The sequence below is a fragment of the Acanthopagrus latus genome, chromosome 24 (genome assembly GCF_904848185.1).
Source record: "Acanthopagrus latus isolate v.2019 chromosome 24, fAcaLat1.1, whole genome shotgun sequence".
Classification (NCBI taxonomy): Eukaryota; Metazoa; Chordata; class Actinopteri; order Spariformes; family Sparidae; genus Acanthopagrus; species Acanthopagrus latus.
In genome coordinates, this window is record NC_051062.1 from 15,542,722 (window position 1) to 15,556,042 (window position 13,321).

The 13,321-nt window shown below is 44.6% G+C and overlaps 2 protein-coding genes and 2 long non-coding RNA genes across 11 annotated transcripts in view; 3 read left to right on the plus strand and 1 right to left on the minus strand.

The window, feature by feature from the left end:
• Positions 1-1,773, plus strand: part of LOC119015145 (tetraspanin-7-like) — a 4,945-nt gene extending 3,172 nt beyond the window's left edge. Inside the window, exons 5-9 of one of the 3 annotated variants that reach the window (XM_037090846.1) lie at positions 1-82; positions 423-578; positions 668-751; positions 1,176-1,247; positions 1,361-1,773. The exon at positions 1-82 is cut by the window's left edge and continues 14 nt beyond it. In XM_037090846.1, the coding sequence (XP_036946741.1) occupies positions 1-82; positions 423-578; positions 668-751; positions 1,176-1,244 (391 nt within the window). In that variant the 3' untranslated portion in view covers positions 1,245-1,247; positions 1,361-1,773. Of the gene's footprint in view, positions 83-422; positions 601-667; positions 752-1,175; positions 1,248-1,360 lie in introns of those variants that run through there. The other 2 variants (XR_005073182.1, XM_037090847.1) reach the window with 2 other exon arrangements.
• Positions 1,774-2,215: 442 nt separating this feature from the next.
• LOC119015151 (mid1-interacting protein 1-B-like) lies at positions 2,216-4,343 on the plus strand. Its single transcript, XM_037090855.1, has 2 exons — positions 2,216-2,369; positions 3,256-4,343. Exon 2 carries the CDS (start codon positions 3,482-3,484, stop codon positions 3,944-3,946), a length of 465 nt encoding a protein of 154 aa, XP_036946750.1. The 5' UTR covers positions 2,216-2,369; positions 3,256-3,481; the 3' UTR covers positions 3,947-4,343.
• Positions 4,344-8,344: 4,001 nt separating this feature from the next.
• On the plus strand, positions 8,345-9,767 carry LOC119015154. Of its 6 annotated transcripts, none has more exons than XR_005073183.1 (6): positions 8,345-8,388; positions 8,670-8,771; positions 9,030-9,132; positions 9,226-9,302; positions 9,394-9,516; positions 9,629-9,767. It is a non-coding gene; the product is annotated as an uncharacterized LOC119015154 (long non-coding RNA). The 6 variants fall into 6 exon arrangements; XR_005073185.1 differs by having other exon boundaries at positions 8,356-8,388; positions 8,670-8,775; XR_005073186.1 differs by having other exon boundaries at positions 8,364-8,388; positions 9,033-9,132.
• Positions 9,768-10,410: 643 nt separating this feature from the next.
• On the minus strand, positions 10,411-11,525 carry LOC119015159. Its single transcript, XR_005073204.1, has 2 exons — positions 11,375-11,525; positions 10,411-10,726 (listed from the first exon to the last, which is right to left on the minus strand). It is a non-coding gene; the product is annotated as an uncharacterized LOC119015159 (long non-coding RNA).
• Positions 11,526-13,321: the final 1,796 nt, after the last annotated feature.

Here is a 13,321-nt window from a genome sequence, read left to right on the forward strand (position 1 = left end):
CCTCACGACGTTCAGCGACGCAGTGATGCGGTATGACGGACGTGATGACAGGAGTCTGGCTGTGGACGGCGTTCAGCGCAGAGTCAGTGTCTCTTTATCTCTCTGTCTTTATATTCATAATCAATAAGGTAATCAATAACTGTGTGCGATCCTAAGATGATGTCATCACTTTGACTGTGAGAGGATTCAGTCCTGTTAGTTTGACTGAAGGTGAATTACTGCATTATTAGTTTCTGCCACAGGAGGGCAGCAGAATGTCAGTTCACCTTCAGATAATCTACTTCCTGCCTCCCTACCTGCCTGTCTCCTTACCTGTCTGTCTCCCTGTCTGCCTCCCTACCTGTCTCCCTGTCTGTCTGTCTCCCTGTCTGTCTCCCTACCTGTCCGTCTCCCTACCTGTCTGTCTACCTGTCTGCCTGCAGCTGCAGTGCTGTGGGGTCTATAACTACACCAGCTGGTTCAGTTCTGTGTATTTCCCTGTCGGTGGCGTTCCTGCCAGCTGCTGCGTGACGTTCTCTGACTGCAGCGTGTCCGACCTGAAGAACGCCACGCTGGCTGCTCGCAAAGTCCACAACCAGGTCTGAAACACACGGACGGCAGGTGAATGTCAGGTACAGTCTTTCTCACCGGGTGGAGAGCAGATGGATTAATGAATCTGCGTCTGCAGGGCTGCTACGAGCTGGTGACGTCGTTCATCGAGAGCAACATGGGAATCATCGCTGGAGTTACCTTCGGCATCGCATTCTCTCAGGTACAACACCTGGACACACACCTGGACACACACCTGGACACACACAGCACCTGGACAGACTTCAACTGAACACTGCAAAAAACTCAAACTTTTTTTTTTCCATTTCTTGACTTTTTGCTCAGAATTCTTCTTTTGACATTTTTATAGATTTTTTTTACTTTTTTCCTAACAAGTTTGACATTTTTTTCTTAAATTTAAACATTTTTCTTTAAACATTTTTTTCCTAAAATAAAATGTTTTTATTCTTAAAATATTTTTTGTTTTTTAAAAAAAAAAAAATTCTTAAAATTAAATTGTTCCCAGAGTTCAAATTTTTGTTCTTGAAATTCCAACTTGTGTCTCACAGCTTGTCAGTTCGTACATTAGCTTTAGCTTTAGCTGGTTAAGGCTCTGTGACATCATAACCTCCTGTCTCTCCTCTCAGCTGATAGGAGCGTCTCTGGCCTGCTGCTTGTCTCGCTTCATCAACGCCAACCAGTACGAGATGGTTTGACAGGTAACACACACACACACACACACACACACACACACACACATTGTTGTTTTTCATCAGTTCTCACTGCTTCCTCTTTTCTTCCTGCTTCCTCTTTTCTTTCCTTTCTTTTACAGGAAAAGAGACACCAACACTCGTCACCATGGAGACCACCCCCCCCACACACACACACACACACACACACACACACTTCTTCTTGTATTTATTGTTGTTCTGTGTAGAAACTAGTGGTTCTGTGGTTCTGTGAGTTTCCAGCTTCTTGACTGTGATGTGCTGATTCTTGTCTGTGAGGCTTCAGGTCAGAAACAATAAATGAAACTGCAGTGAAACATAATAATAATAATAATAATAATAATAATAATAATAATAACAACAACAGAGATATTGATGATGTGTTTCATGTTTACTGAAGTATAAAAGTTCAGACGGCTTATTGATCTCGACTTCACGACGCTTCAGTCCAAACTGTTCACTGTGTTTGAGTTTATTTCACTTGATGTCCTGAATAAACGAGTGTGGAGGTCCGACAGTGTTTGATTTATATATATTATTATTATTATTACAGACAGTAACATGTTCACATCCAGGAGCAACACGTTCATATTAATAATGTTTACATGAGTTAATACCTCATTACTTCATCCTGTAGTATTCACTTAGTTATGTTCTGATTTGAATATTAATACTGGTGGATTAAATATAAATGATAGAAGTATGACTCATTTCAGTACAAGTTGTTTAATCGTAAAAATGTCAAGTTAAAAATATCCTCATGTTGACTTTTACTATAAAATATCATTTGGTAATAAAAAAAAATCTGAAACAAACAAATGAACTCATGAATGAATAAATGAATAAATAAATAAATAACTGTTCCTGAAGGGCGTTAGTAAAGTGACGTCATCACTCAGCTGGACTGCACGCTCCTGCTGTAACATTTTCCAGCGTTCGGCGTGACGTCGCATGGCCTGTCGGCCTGTGATTGGCTGTGTGCGGAGGTTCGGTCTCTTCCTGACAGTCTCCGCCCACACTCCGGCACACCGCCGCACACCGCCCGGACCTCCGTCCCGACCAGACCAGCGGCCCACAGGACCGACAGGACCGAGGAGCAGCGGCCGACACACGGTGAGCTCAGCCGGCACCGGGCGGGGGGAGCTAACGGTACCGGAGTCAGGTTCAGTGAGACGGACTGGACGGTACCACTCCCGGGTCACCAGGAGAGTTACACTGTTAGACCCGCGTTAATCCCGTACAACAGAACCGGAAACAAGCGCACCTTTCCGCTGTTTTCTGACTATGCCGGAACCGAACCACGTGCTGGGGGTTCCGTTATCGGACGTGTCGGGACTCCTCTTTATGTTCTCGTGTTTCTGTTCGACCCACATCCGTCAGTCGTGTTACACGGTTCCGTGAGGACGGACGTGATGTCCCCGCGGTGCCTCTCAGGGGGTCCGAACCGGAGGACGGTCACTCTTTAGCCCGGGATGGACCGGCGGCTCGGGGATGGGTGTGTCCGGTAATGGATGCCTGATCCCGGTGGACCGCTGGTTTACAGCTAAGCTGCTAAGCTAGCTGCTGATTAGCATCGTCTGTCCCACACTGTTAGCTCCGAGCTACATGTTAGCATCATGCGGCTAACGCTAACTGGAAGACAAATCATCCGCCAGAACACGTTCAGCACCGTTAGCTCGTCGGCTAATCGTTTAGCTGGTTTAGCCTGCTGATGCTAGCAGACAGAAGCAGCTGGAGACTTCCTGCTTCAGTGTGTGTGTGTGTGTGTGTGTGTGTGTGTGTGGCTCCAGTGATGACCCTCCATCTTTACACTTGTTACTCACAGGCTGAGACGGATTTACTAAAATTAAAAATCGGCCAAATGTTGAATGGAGTCTGGTCCTGTGTGATGTCATGAACTGTAAATGTGATCAGCTGATTGAAGTCACAGTTTGTGTTTGAGTCTTCTTCTCTCTGTTGAACTCAGCAGCCTCTCTCTTCTTCTGTGGTTGTGTCTCAGGTGAAGCAGTGGGCTGGCGTCCTCACTGGGACTCTCTGGGTGAAGCGACAGGTGAAGCGACAGGTGAAGCAGGTGGTCCATGGAGCTGTGAGTGCACCTGTGTGACCTGGTCCAGCTCTCAGAGCTCAGGAGCTGGTTAAGACCTGACCCAGGATCTGACTGCCGCTCCATAATAATCCTCTCAGGAGCATTAGCGGGCTAAGTTTGGCCGGACTGTGACGTCACCATGATGCAGATATCTGACTCCTACAACCAGAAGAACTCGCTCTTCAACGCCATGAACCGCTTCATCGGCGCCGTCAACAACATGGACCAGACGGTGATGGTGCCCAGCCTGCTGCGGGACGTCCCGCTGGACGACGCCGAGAATGTGAAAGCGGTGACCGCCGCCAACAGCAGCGCTGCCACCAACGGCGCCGCCTACTTCCAGCAGGACGGGGACATGTACAGCTCGTACGTGCTGCTCAAGTCCATCCGCAACGACATCGAGTGGGGCGTCCTGCAGGGCGAGGAGCGGCGGAAGGAGAAGGCGGGCGCAGCCGAGGTGTCGCGGCCGGAGGCGCAGGACGACGACCTGGAGAAAGAGTTTCACTTCCACCTGAACGGACTCCACGCGGTTCTGTCCAAACTGACGCACAAGGCCAACACGCTGACGACCCGCTACAAGGAGGAGATCGGCTGCAGGAACTGACGCTCACCTGGACGCCGGGTCAGGTGTTCTGACAGCAGCTGCTCATCAGGTCCAGTCTCAAAGTGCTGGTTCTGATGTTGGTTCAGTCCAAAGTCACAGAGCCAAATAAACTAACAAACGACGACTTGAGCGTGTATTATAATATGATCCAGAACTCATCGACCCGTCAGAGGTTCTGCAGCTGAACTCGGCGCCATCGTTCAGATTTATTTATTAATGTTCAGGGAGATAATTAGAATCATCCGGGCTGAACTCTGAACTCTGAACTGGTCCTTCCTGATTAAAAAACATTTGTTTGTTTGAATGATCCGTCAGAACCATCAGAACATAACTGAGTCCAGATTTCTGATGTTCTGTTGAGAAGGAGTTTTAATAAACAGTGTGATTTAAAACACGACATGAGTCTTTCCACATTTTTAGCTTTCAGGGAAGAATAAAGAGTAAAAGTCGCTGCCACACGGCCGAACGCATCACATGAGTCTATTGATCGTGATCAGCTGTTAATGAGGCTGATTATTGATCCTTCAACTTTCAGCAGCAGGTGTCTGATGTTCCGTCTGGATCATTGGACTGGACGAGTCTGACGGGTGATTTTATGAAATGTTGGTATAATTTGTAGCTGATGTGGAAACATCAGTTTGGTCGTTAGAAGCGTCTGAGGAACGTTTCTCCTCTGTTGGTCTGCTGGATGTTTTCAGGGTTCCTGTTCGTCTTTCTGTCACTATGCAAACAGTCGGCAGGTTAAAGTTCAGCAGGAAGCAGCCGCACAAACGGAAGATGATCCTCCAACCAGCGAGACTTTAACACCGAGGAGCTCCTGAAACTGTCTGTTTCTGTCTGTTTCTGTTTCTGTCTGTTTCTGTTTCTGTTTCTGTCTGTTTCTGTTTCTGTCTGTTTCTGTTTCTGTCTGTTTCTGTTTCTGTCTGTTTCTGTTTCTGTTTCTGTCTGTTTCTGTTTGTCTGTCTGTTTCTGTTTCTGTCTGTTTCTGTTTGTCTGTCTGTTTCTGTTTCTGTTTCTGTTTCTGTCTGTTTCTGTTTCTGTCTGTTTCTGTTTCTGTCTGTTTCTGTCTGTTTCTGTCTGTTTCTGTTTCTGTCTGTTTCTGTTTCTGTCTGTTTCTGTTTCTGTCTGTTTCTGTTTCTGTTTCTGTCTGTTTCTGTTTCTGTCTGTTTCTGTCTGTTTCTGTTTCTGTTTCTGTTTCTGTTTCTGTCTGTTTCTGTTTCTGTCTGTTTCTGTCTGTTTCTGTTTCTGTCTGTTTCTGTCTGTTTCTGTTTCTGTCTGTTTCTGTTTCTGTCTGTTTCTCTTTCTGTCTGTTTCTCTTTCTGTCTGTTTCTCTTTCTGTCTGTTTCTCTTTCTGTCTGTTTCTCTTTCTGTCTGTTTCTGTCTGTTTCTGTTTCTGTCTGTTTCTGTCTGTTTCTGTCTGTAGCTTCTCTGATGATGATCATTAATAACTCTCAGATTAATGAACGAGTGTTTCTTTGTGACCTGACGTCTCCCTCATAACTTCAGCTGAAACATCCTGAATCTGAAGAACTGGTGCTTGATGACATCATGAGTGTTTGGACCTTTGATTGGACGACCGTGTGTGAAACGATGATGTCACATTGATGCATTTTTCTATTTGACATCCAGCGATTAAAGGTTTTGATGAGTATTTTGGTGTTTTTCGTTCATTCTCAGATCAAAGTGAATTAATTACCACTAACAGATGAAATACAATAAGATACAGATCAAACATGGTTTTTATTATTTATTGATCCTGTATTGATCATTTATGAGCCAGATTAAAGCAGTTTAGGTGTTTATGTCACCATATAGACTGAGAACTTTGATATGTGTATTTTAAAGCTGATCACCTGATTTGAAAGTGTTTATCTTTTAGTTATTAAAGTGACGAACAGACTGATGATGAACTGTGTTAACGAGCTGCTCAGTTCAGCAGCTATTGAAAACTTGTTCCTGTGAATCAGACTGAGTTTGTTTTACTGTAAAATACAAATAATTCACATTTTTGTGACCAAACAGCAACACGAGTTCAGAACCTGACATGAATATTGTGAATGTGGATCAGATGTCAGTTCAGTGAGCCACTTTATAAACTGTGTGAAACTCTGTCTCTGACTCATTCTGCATTATTTGGCCCTTGTTGATAATTCAGCAGCTGTTCTACATGAAGAATGTTTTCCTGTGTGTCCGAGTGATGTTGGTGTTCAGCAGGAGGTGACAGATGTTGACACCGGGTCTGAGCCTCCTCTCGCTCCTTTCATTACAAACCAAGCCGCCATTTCTACTAATTCTCCACTTTGATTGACATCTTCCTTTAATTCACCTCAATACTGATGTTCAATACTTCACTTTCTCACAAGATCCCAGAAAAACACACCAACATTTTTCTCCTTGATGCAGTTTTTTAAAATCCTTTTTATATGTCTGTCACTCAGTGCCTGTTCTGTCTGAATGTACTTTTTACAAATGTTAAATAAAAACTTTCATTGAAAAAAAAAAAACCCCAAACACATTCCAGTGTGTCCTCCTCCTCCTCCAGCTTCTTCTTCGTTGGTTTGGGCAGCTCCTCCTGCTCCATGCTGTCTCTCTGCAGAGCACCAACAGACCCAACACATATCTGCAGGGGCAGAGCGCCCTCTGGTGGCTGCACACACACACTGCACTCTTTGCTCTCGTCCTCCTGTGAGCTCAGCAGGTGAAACCAGGGCTGCAGGTTTTCAGGTCGTGGGTGAAAACAGTGAAATGTGACAGAAACAAAGAGCAGCAGTCAGATCTGTTAGCTCAGTGTGATAGAAGCCTGGTTAGTAGTCCGGAGGTTGCGGGTTCAAGTCTTCTTTGGCTTCAATTATTATAATAGTCCGATTAAAAAGCTGAAAGTCAGCAGCGTCCAGAGAAGAGGTCCAAATGTGAAGTGGACCCTGTAGTACGGTGGGTTCAGTATCTGGCTGGCAGTCGGAGACATCAGGATGTTGGATTTGTTCTATTTGACTCTGTGAAGAGGAGCAGACGTGGAAAATTCAACCTTTGGTCTGACAGACAGGAGGAGCCATGCCGGGACTCGAACCCGCAGCCTCTGTACATGAAACGCCTGCTCTACCAACTGAGCTAAACGGCACACCGCTCTGAAAAGCTTTGAAAACAAAGTGTAGACTTCTAAGAGTTCATCCCACTGAGTTATATTGGGGCTCTGCTGGAGAAGCTCTGAACTTGTGCAGGTCACAGTGTTCACATCTCAGTCATCTGAAGAATGAATGAAGGTGCATTTATTCACTTTTTCTATTGTTGGTCTGTGTTCCAACAAGCCTCTGTGTGATTGGCTGCAGGTGTGTGTGAGGGACTTCAGGTTGTCCAGGGAGCTGATTGGATGTCAGAGTTTCATGGCGGCTCCTCCCAGTTCCTGTAGTCGTCCCTGACCACAAAGCTGTCGGACGTTTTCAACACTTTGCCACTTTATTATTGAGCCTTTGTTATTTTTGCTGGTAATCCTGAGATTCCTGGTCTTCCTGCTGAGTTGTTGTCAGTAGTTTTAACGGGGGGTTTGTTACGACCCTCATACATGTTTCTGTTTCAGTGACCCTCTGTGTGATTGGCTGCAGGTGTGTTTCCTGAGTCCAGGTTGTCCAGGGAGCTGATCCTGTTCCAGACTGCCAGCATGTTTGCTCCTGTTGCAACGTGTGTTTTTGAATAAAACCATTTCAGGATAAATGATGAAGCATTACGACATTCACATGTATAAAATGTTTGTAGCGTGCGGTCCAGGGTCACAGCATTGTTCAGGTGGCAGGAGACTCTGCTCCAAGTCCAACATCTGTCCATTTTCTCTCAGAATCAGCAAGCAAACAATGTGGACAATTGTCCCATAACCCCCTGCTTCCACCTGTGAGGAACCTCGGGAGGGGACTCGACCCCCTCCAGCCCTGGTTTCACCTGCTGAGCTCACAGGAAGCAACAAGCAAAGAGTCTCTCAGAGGTTTCCACTCCTTCTTCTGAGCAGCAGCTTCAGAAAGAGTCCGGCTCTTCACACACTTTTACTGGACACGTCTCTTCTCTGAGCGCTTTCAAGGTTTCATTTCTAAGCGCTGGACTTCAAAAGCCAGCGAGCGTCCTGAGATCAAACTGTGAGCTGTAGAGTGTCCACCTGAGCTGCTGATCAGACAGGTGGACAGCAGCATTCAGCTCTGACTGTGTGTTTGTGTTTGTCTTGTTGATCCTGGAGAAACTGCATGACAATAAAGCTTTGACTGACTGATTGTTTGAATCAGTGAATTGAGGCGTTGGAACTCCAGTTGTTCAGAGAGAATCAGACTCCCCCACAGAAATGGAACGTTCCGGGGGCCGGCCGCTGCAGCAGCCAATCAAGCCGCCTGCAGCCTATAAAGCTGAGCTGCTGCCACACAGTCAGTCTTTGGTTCCTCAGTGTGGCGTGCGTACCTGCTCAGGTGAGTGATGTCATGACTTGGTGTTGGTGGACGTGATGCTACTTTAGGTTTGGACACATTCTGGGAGCTGCTGTTGGCTTGTGGATCACATCTGTTGGGCTGTTGGTCCACTGGGTCTCTATTTAATGATCATTATGGTCGACTGTCGCTTCTGATGCACTTCCAGTGTTGCTAAAGAGCACGTTGGTTAAATCAGAGTAGAAATTACAGTCATGAATTTCCTTTGTAAAGTCACCAGTCTGAGTTTGTTACTAATTATTTCTGTTTTTTTTCTTTTACAGGAAACCTAATGAACCGTTTCCAAATCATCACGCTCAATCTTCAATAAAATAACTGAACAGAACCTGAAGTCCTGAACTTTTGACTCTAACAGATCATCTGTGGTGGGTTAGTTTATCTGCCCCTCCAACAGTTTGCTCCACATTATATATTCATGAGTTGCTGTTCACAGCAGACGTCACCTGGACAGTCGACTCTAGTTGTAAACCACGTTTGACTGCACGTGAGCTTTATTCCACAATAATACTGCCTCACCGTATAGGGAGAGTTTTTACTCCACAACAGGCTGAGTGCTAAATGACTTCAGAACCGGCTGACAGACCATCCAGTCTGATTTAAATGTATTAATGTTTCCATACCAGCAGCTTCCATGTTCCAGCGTGTGAATGATGAAAAGGCCGAGAGGATTCATGTACAGACGGACGGCAGCAGTCCAGGACAATTCTAACAGAAATGTAGAAACAGGTGACAGAGGAGCACAACAGTTTTGGGAGTCGCTCCTCTTTGTCCTCACAGAAGCTGAGATGAGCTGATTTCTTCTTCTGGTCCTGTGTGCAGGTGAACCTCTGGTCCAGCAGCTTCTTGCTGTAGTAGATCTGCCAGGCGAGCAGCTGCACAGCGATAACCATCAGCAGGTACGTGGGACACCAGGCTCAGCTGGCTCGTGTCACTTTCTACAGCCTGTAGTGTTTCTGTCTGATTCTGTCTGCATCTGATTTGTTTCAGACGTTCAGAGGAAACGCAGCCCTGCACCATGAGAAGAGGGGCCGACCCCGGGACCAGGAACTTTAAAACCAGCTGCCGTCCAGCTGACGAGGCCTGAAGGACTCGCTGGTGAAAAGGTAGCAGGTGAGAACAGACGAGGCGTTTGAAAACCATCCTGTGATGAGGAACTAACTTTGTTATCTGTCAGATTCTTCTTGCTAACAGTCGACTTTAACTTTGTTTCTTCTTCTTCCAGGTGCGTCAGATCCTGAGAGGGAACTCACCGTCATGTCTTTTACACCAAATAACTTCCATACACATTAAACACGTTAACATTCAAACATGCTTAAATGTAGAATGTGTAGAAGAAAACACAGCAGCCTTTCACAATAAAATGTAGTTCAGCTGTTTGAACTCCTCGTCTTCTACAGGAACTGAGACCAAGATGGAAAAAGTCTGTTTTCTTTGTTCACTTTCAATATGTCAACTATTAATGCATTTCCAAGTATAACAGTGTTGTACTTGGAAATGATTTAATGGTTGACATATTGAAAGTTACTTTAAAATCATTCTAACAAAGAAAACAGACTTTTTCCATCTTGGTCTCAGTTCCTGTAGAAGACGACGAGTTCAAACAGCTGAACTACATTTTATTGTGAAAGGCTGCTGTGTTTTCTTCTACACATATTCTACATTTTTCAAGCATGTTTGAATGTTAATGTGTTTAATGTGTATGGAAGTTATTTGGTACTTGTAACATTTCAATAAATTCACTACAAGTCTGAATTTGTTTCCTGTGTTTGTCTCCAATTCTGTATTCATGAGTTGTTTTCACTGCAGACAACAGTAAACTTCATTTGACTGCATGTTCTTTGTCAGCTGTGACCTTTATTTCACTTTGTCATTGAACAATTAACATCAACTCTTAAATGCTACAATATTTTTGGATCAAATAAGCCAATTTCTCTCATTCCCATGAAATGCATTAGACAAAAGGATAAAACTACACATTTCAACATTGTGGCTCAATAAAAACAACTGAATCAAACATGGTGTCTTTATTTCATGATGTCAGACAGGTACTAGCACTGGATGCTAAAGCTAAGCACAAACACTTCACTTCTAAAAAGTCGCCAAAATGAGCATCTGCAGACAAACTGACAGTGACTAACAGTGTTGGCTGCAGGTGGATCTGATGTTTCTCACAGTCTCACTTCCCTCTGAGGGATGAGACTGGAACAGCAAAAAGAACGGACCTCATCTGGTCGGGTGAAGCGACCCGCTCCCGGTGCTGGAAGCGGCTGCCGGCTGTGCCCGTCGCTCTCGGACCCGCTCCAGAAGCCATAGAGGGAATCTGAAAGCAGAACACGACAAGTTTAACACAAGTGTTACATGTTCAGTCATAAAGCAGCAGGAAAACTAGTTCACACAAAGAGCTGCTTGACTCAACTGTCTCAATTATAAACTTTCAGTCCAACTCTCGCCTACTTATGTGTGTTTAAATCAAATGTACAAGCAGAGTGGAACTATAAAGTAGCAGAATATGGAACCTAAGAACGAACCTGAGGAAATCAAACCTGGTTTATTTCGTCACTGGCTGTTTGAGATTTAGACACAAACGAGTTTAATTTGTACCTGATTAAATGCAGACTTGCTGCACAGCTGCACTCAGTTACTTTCAATCAGTGCTCATTAGCTAGCGTTGCTAAGCTAGCATGGAAAACGCTCGTCAAATACCCTGATTTGAAGCGTTCTTGACCCTCAATTTAACATTATGTGAGTCCAAATGTTCACGTAAACGCTTCATTTCACTCCGAGTGCCATCATTCTTCACTGAAACGGTTTGTTCACGGCACAACACAGCGGAGCTAACAAGCTAATGGCAGCTAGCTGTTAGTTAGCCACACGGACAGCAGTGTTAGCTCGGTTACTGTCGCTGGAGCGACATGCGAAGTATCCAGACAGCCGGTGAAAACATGGAACAGATGAATGAAGCACTTACTTTATTTATCTGCTGCTCACACGAAGCGTCCGACCGTCAGCATGTCGGTGGACAAACAGAGAGCTGCTGGCTGACCGGGGCCATACGAGACAGACCGGAAGTGTGACGTCTCAACCTCTGATTGGGCAAACGGCCTCAACTCGATTCAAACGAGCTTTATTGACAAATCGGCCATTGACACTCAAGCAGCGTGTTGTTAAAATGCAGCAGAGCAGGTTATTTTCACACAAAGCGTTTTAATCTCAGGAAAGTCTCAGTAAATGCAGGTTTGACTTTTGATTTAAAGTATTGTTATTGGCCCTTATTGACAGTTTAATTCAAGATATGACAGGAAACAGGAGAAGTGACACACTGCAAAGGCCCCCAGACCGGGACTCGAACCCGAGTCCACTGCAGAGGACAAAGCCTCTATACATGGTGCACCTGCTCTGCCAACTGAGCTAACAGATGTCACGTCCTTTCTTTGTGACTATGATCGGGCCACTTTGGGTCATTTATCACCAAAACAGGTAATTTTGGTTCTTGCAGTGCATCAAAACATTAATGAGAAACTGTGATGTTGTTTGATTGGATAATGTTCATTGCGTGCAGTTAGACAAATAAAGTTAGAGGCAAAGTGTGACAATAATGAAAATCAGGTCAAGTCAAATGTTTCTATGTCACCATTTAATGCCGTGCACCATCGTCCAAAGTACAGCAAAAAAAAAGTAAAGCAAAAAAATCGCACATCCACAGTTTGAAGAAATAAAGCACAAAATAAAACACAAACTAAAGTTCAGGTTCAGAGACCTGATGTCCAGGTAGCTCAGTGTGTTGGAGGACTGTCATGAAGTTCTGAGATTGTGAGTTTGATCCTTGAGTCGGTCTGAGTTTTGAAGACAGTTCTTCAGATAAAAGAGTCAAAAGCAGGACATTCAGGTATCTGATGAGCTGGTCTGGGGGTTGTGGGTTTGAATCTTGACTCTTTATAAAGTTGCTGTTCAGAAGAACAAGTGAAAAATTCTGAGAGACTCTTTCTTGTCATTGTCCTGTTAGCTCAGCAGGGTGACACTTGGATTAGGAGTTTTGAGGTTGTAGGTTCAAGGCTTGATTGATATTTTTTTCTGGGGGTGTTGCCATTCAAAAGGGTGAAATGTGAAAGAAACAAAGTGCATCTGTCAGCTCCTGTAGCTCAGGCTGTTAGAGGCCTGGTCAGCAGTTCTGAGTTTGCTGGTTCAATCCCTGGGTAGTTCAGGTGATTTTGATAAACCTGACATCTCTCACAAAGAGTGAAATCCTCTCAGAAACAGACTTTCATCACCAGCTCATTAGCTCAGGAAGATAAAGTGCTTCTGTGAAGACTGAAGGTTGTGGGTTCAAACCTTGACTAAGAATTTGATCTCATGAGTCTCAGTGACTTTTGAAGTCCAAAACATATAAATGAAACTTAAAAGAAGAGATGTGTCCAATAAAAGCTCCTCACTCTTCATGAAGTTGCTGCTCAGAAGAAGGAGTAAAAACTTTTGAGAGAGTCTGAAGTCTTTGACTAAATGAAGAACATCTCTCATCAGCAGCTCCAGTCTCCTGGTGGTCTTCGGTCTTCCTCTGTGGGAGCTTAAATCTAATTCAATCAAACTCTCCTGAGGTCGATGTTCAGGTAGCTCAGTGGTTTAGGGTGCTGTCATGAAGTTCAGAGATTCCAGGTTCAATTCTTTAATTTGTTTGAGTTCTCAAATTGCTGCTCAGAAGAAGAGAAACCCGACATCCTTACATCCTGTTAGCTCAGCAGGATGAAAGCAGGGCTGGTGGTTGTGAGTTTGAGTCTTGATTGATTTTTTTTGAGTGCTGAGGTTCAAAAGAGTGAAATCTGACATAGACAGAAACTAAAAGCATCAGTCAGATCCAGTAGCTCAGGCTGATAGATGCCTGATCAGTAGTCCTGAGGTTGTGGGTTCAATCCCTGAGTAG

Bases quoted from the DNA above. Each gene is read 5' to 3' on its own strand.
- LOC119015151 (XM_037090855.1), top strand. From the start codon at position 3,482: ATGATGCAGATATCTGACTCCTACAACCAGAAGAACTCGCTCTTCAAC.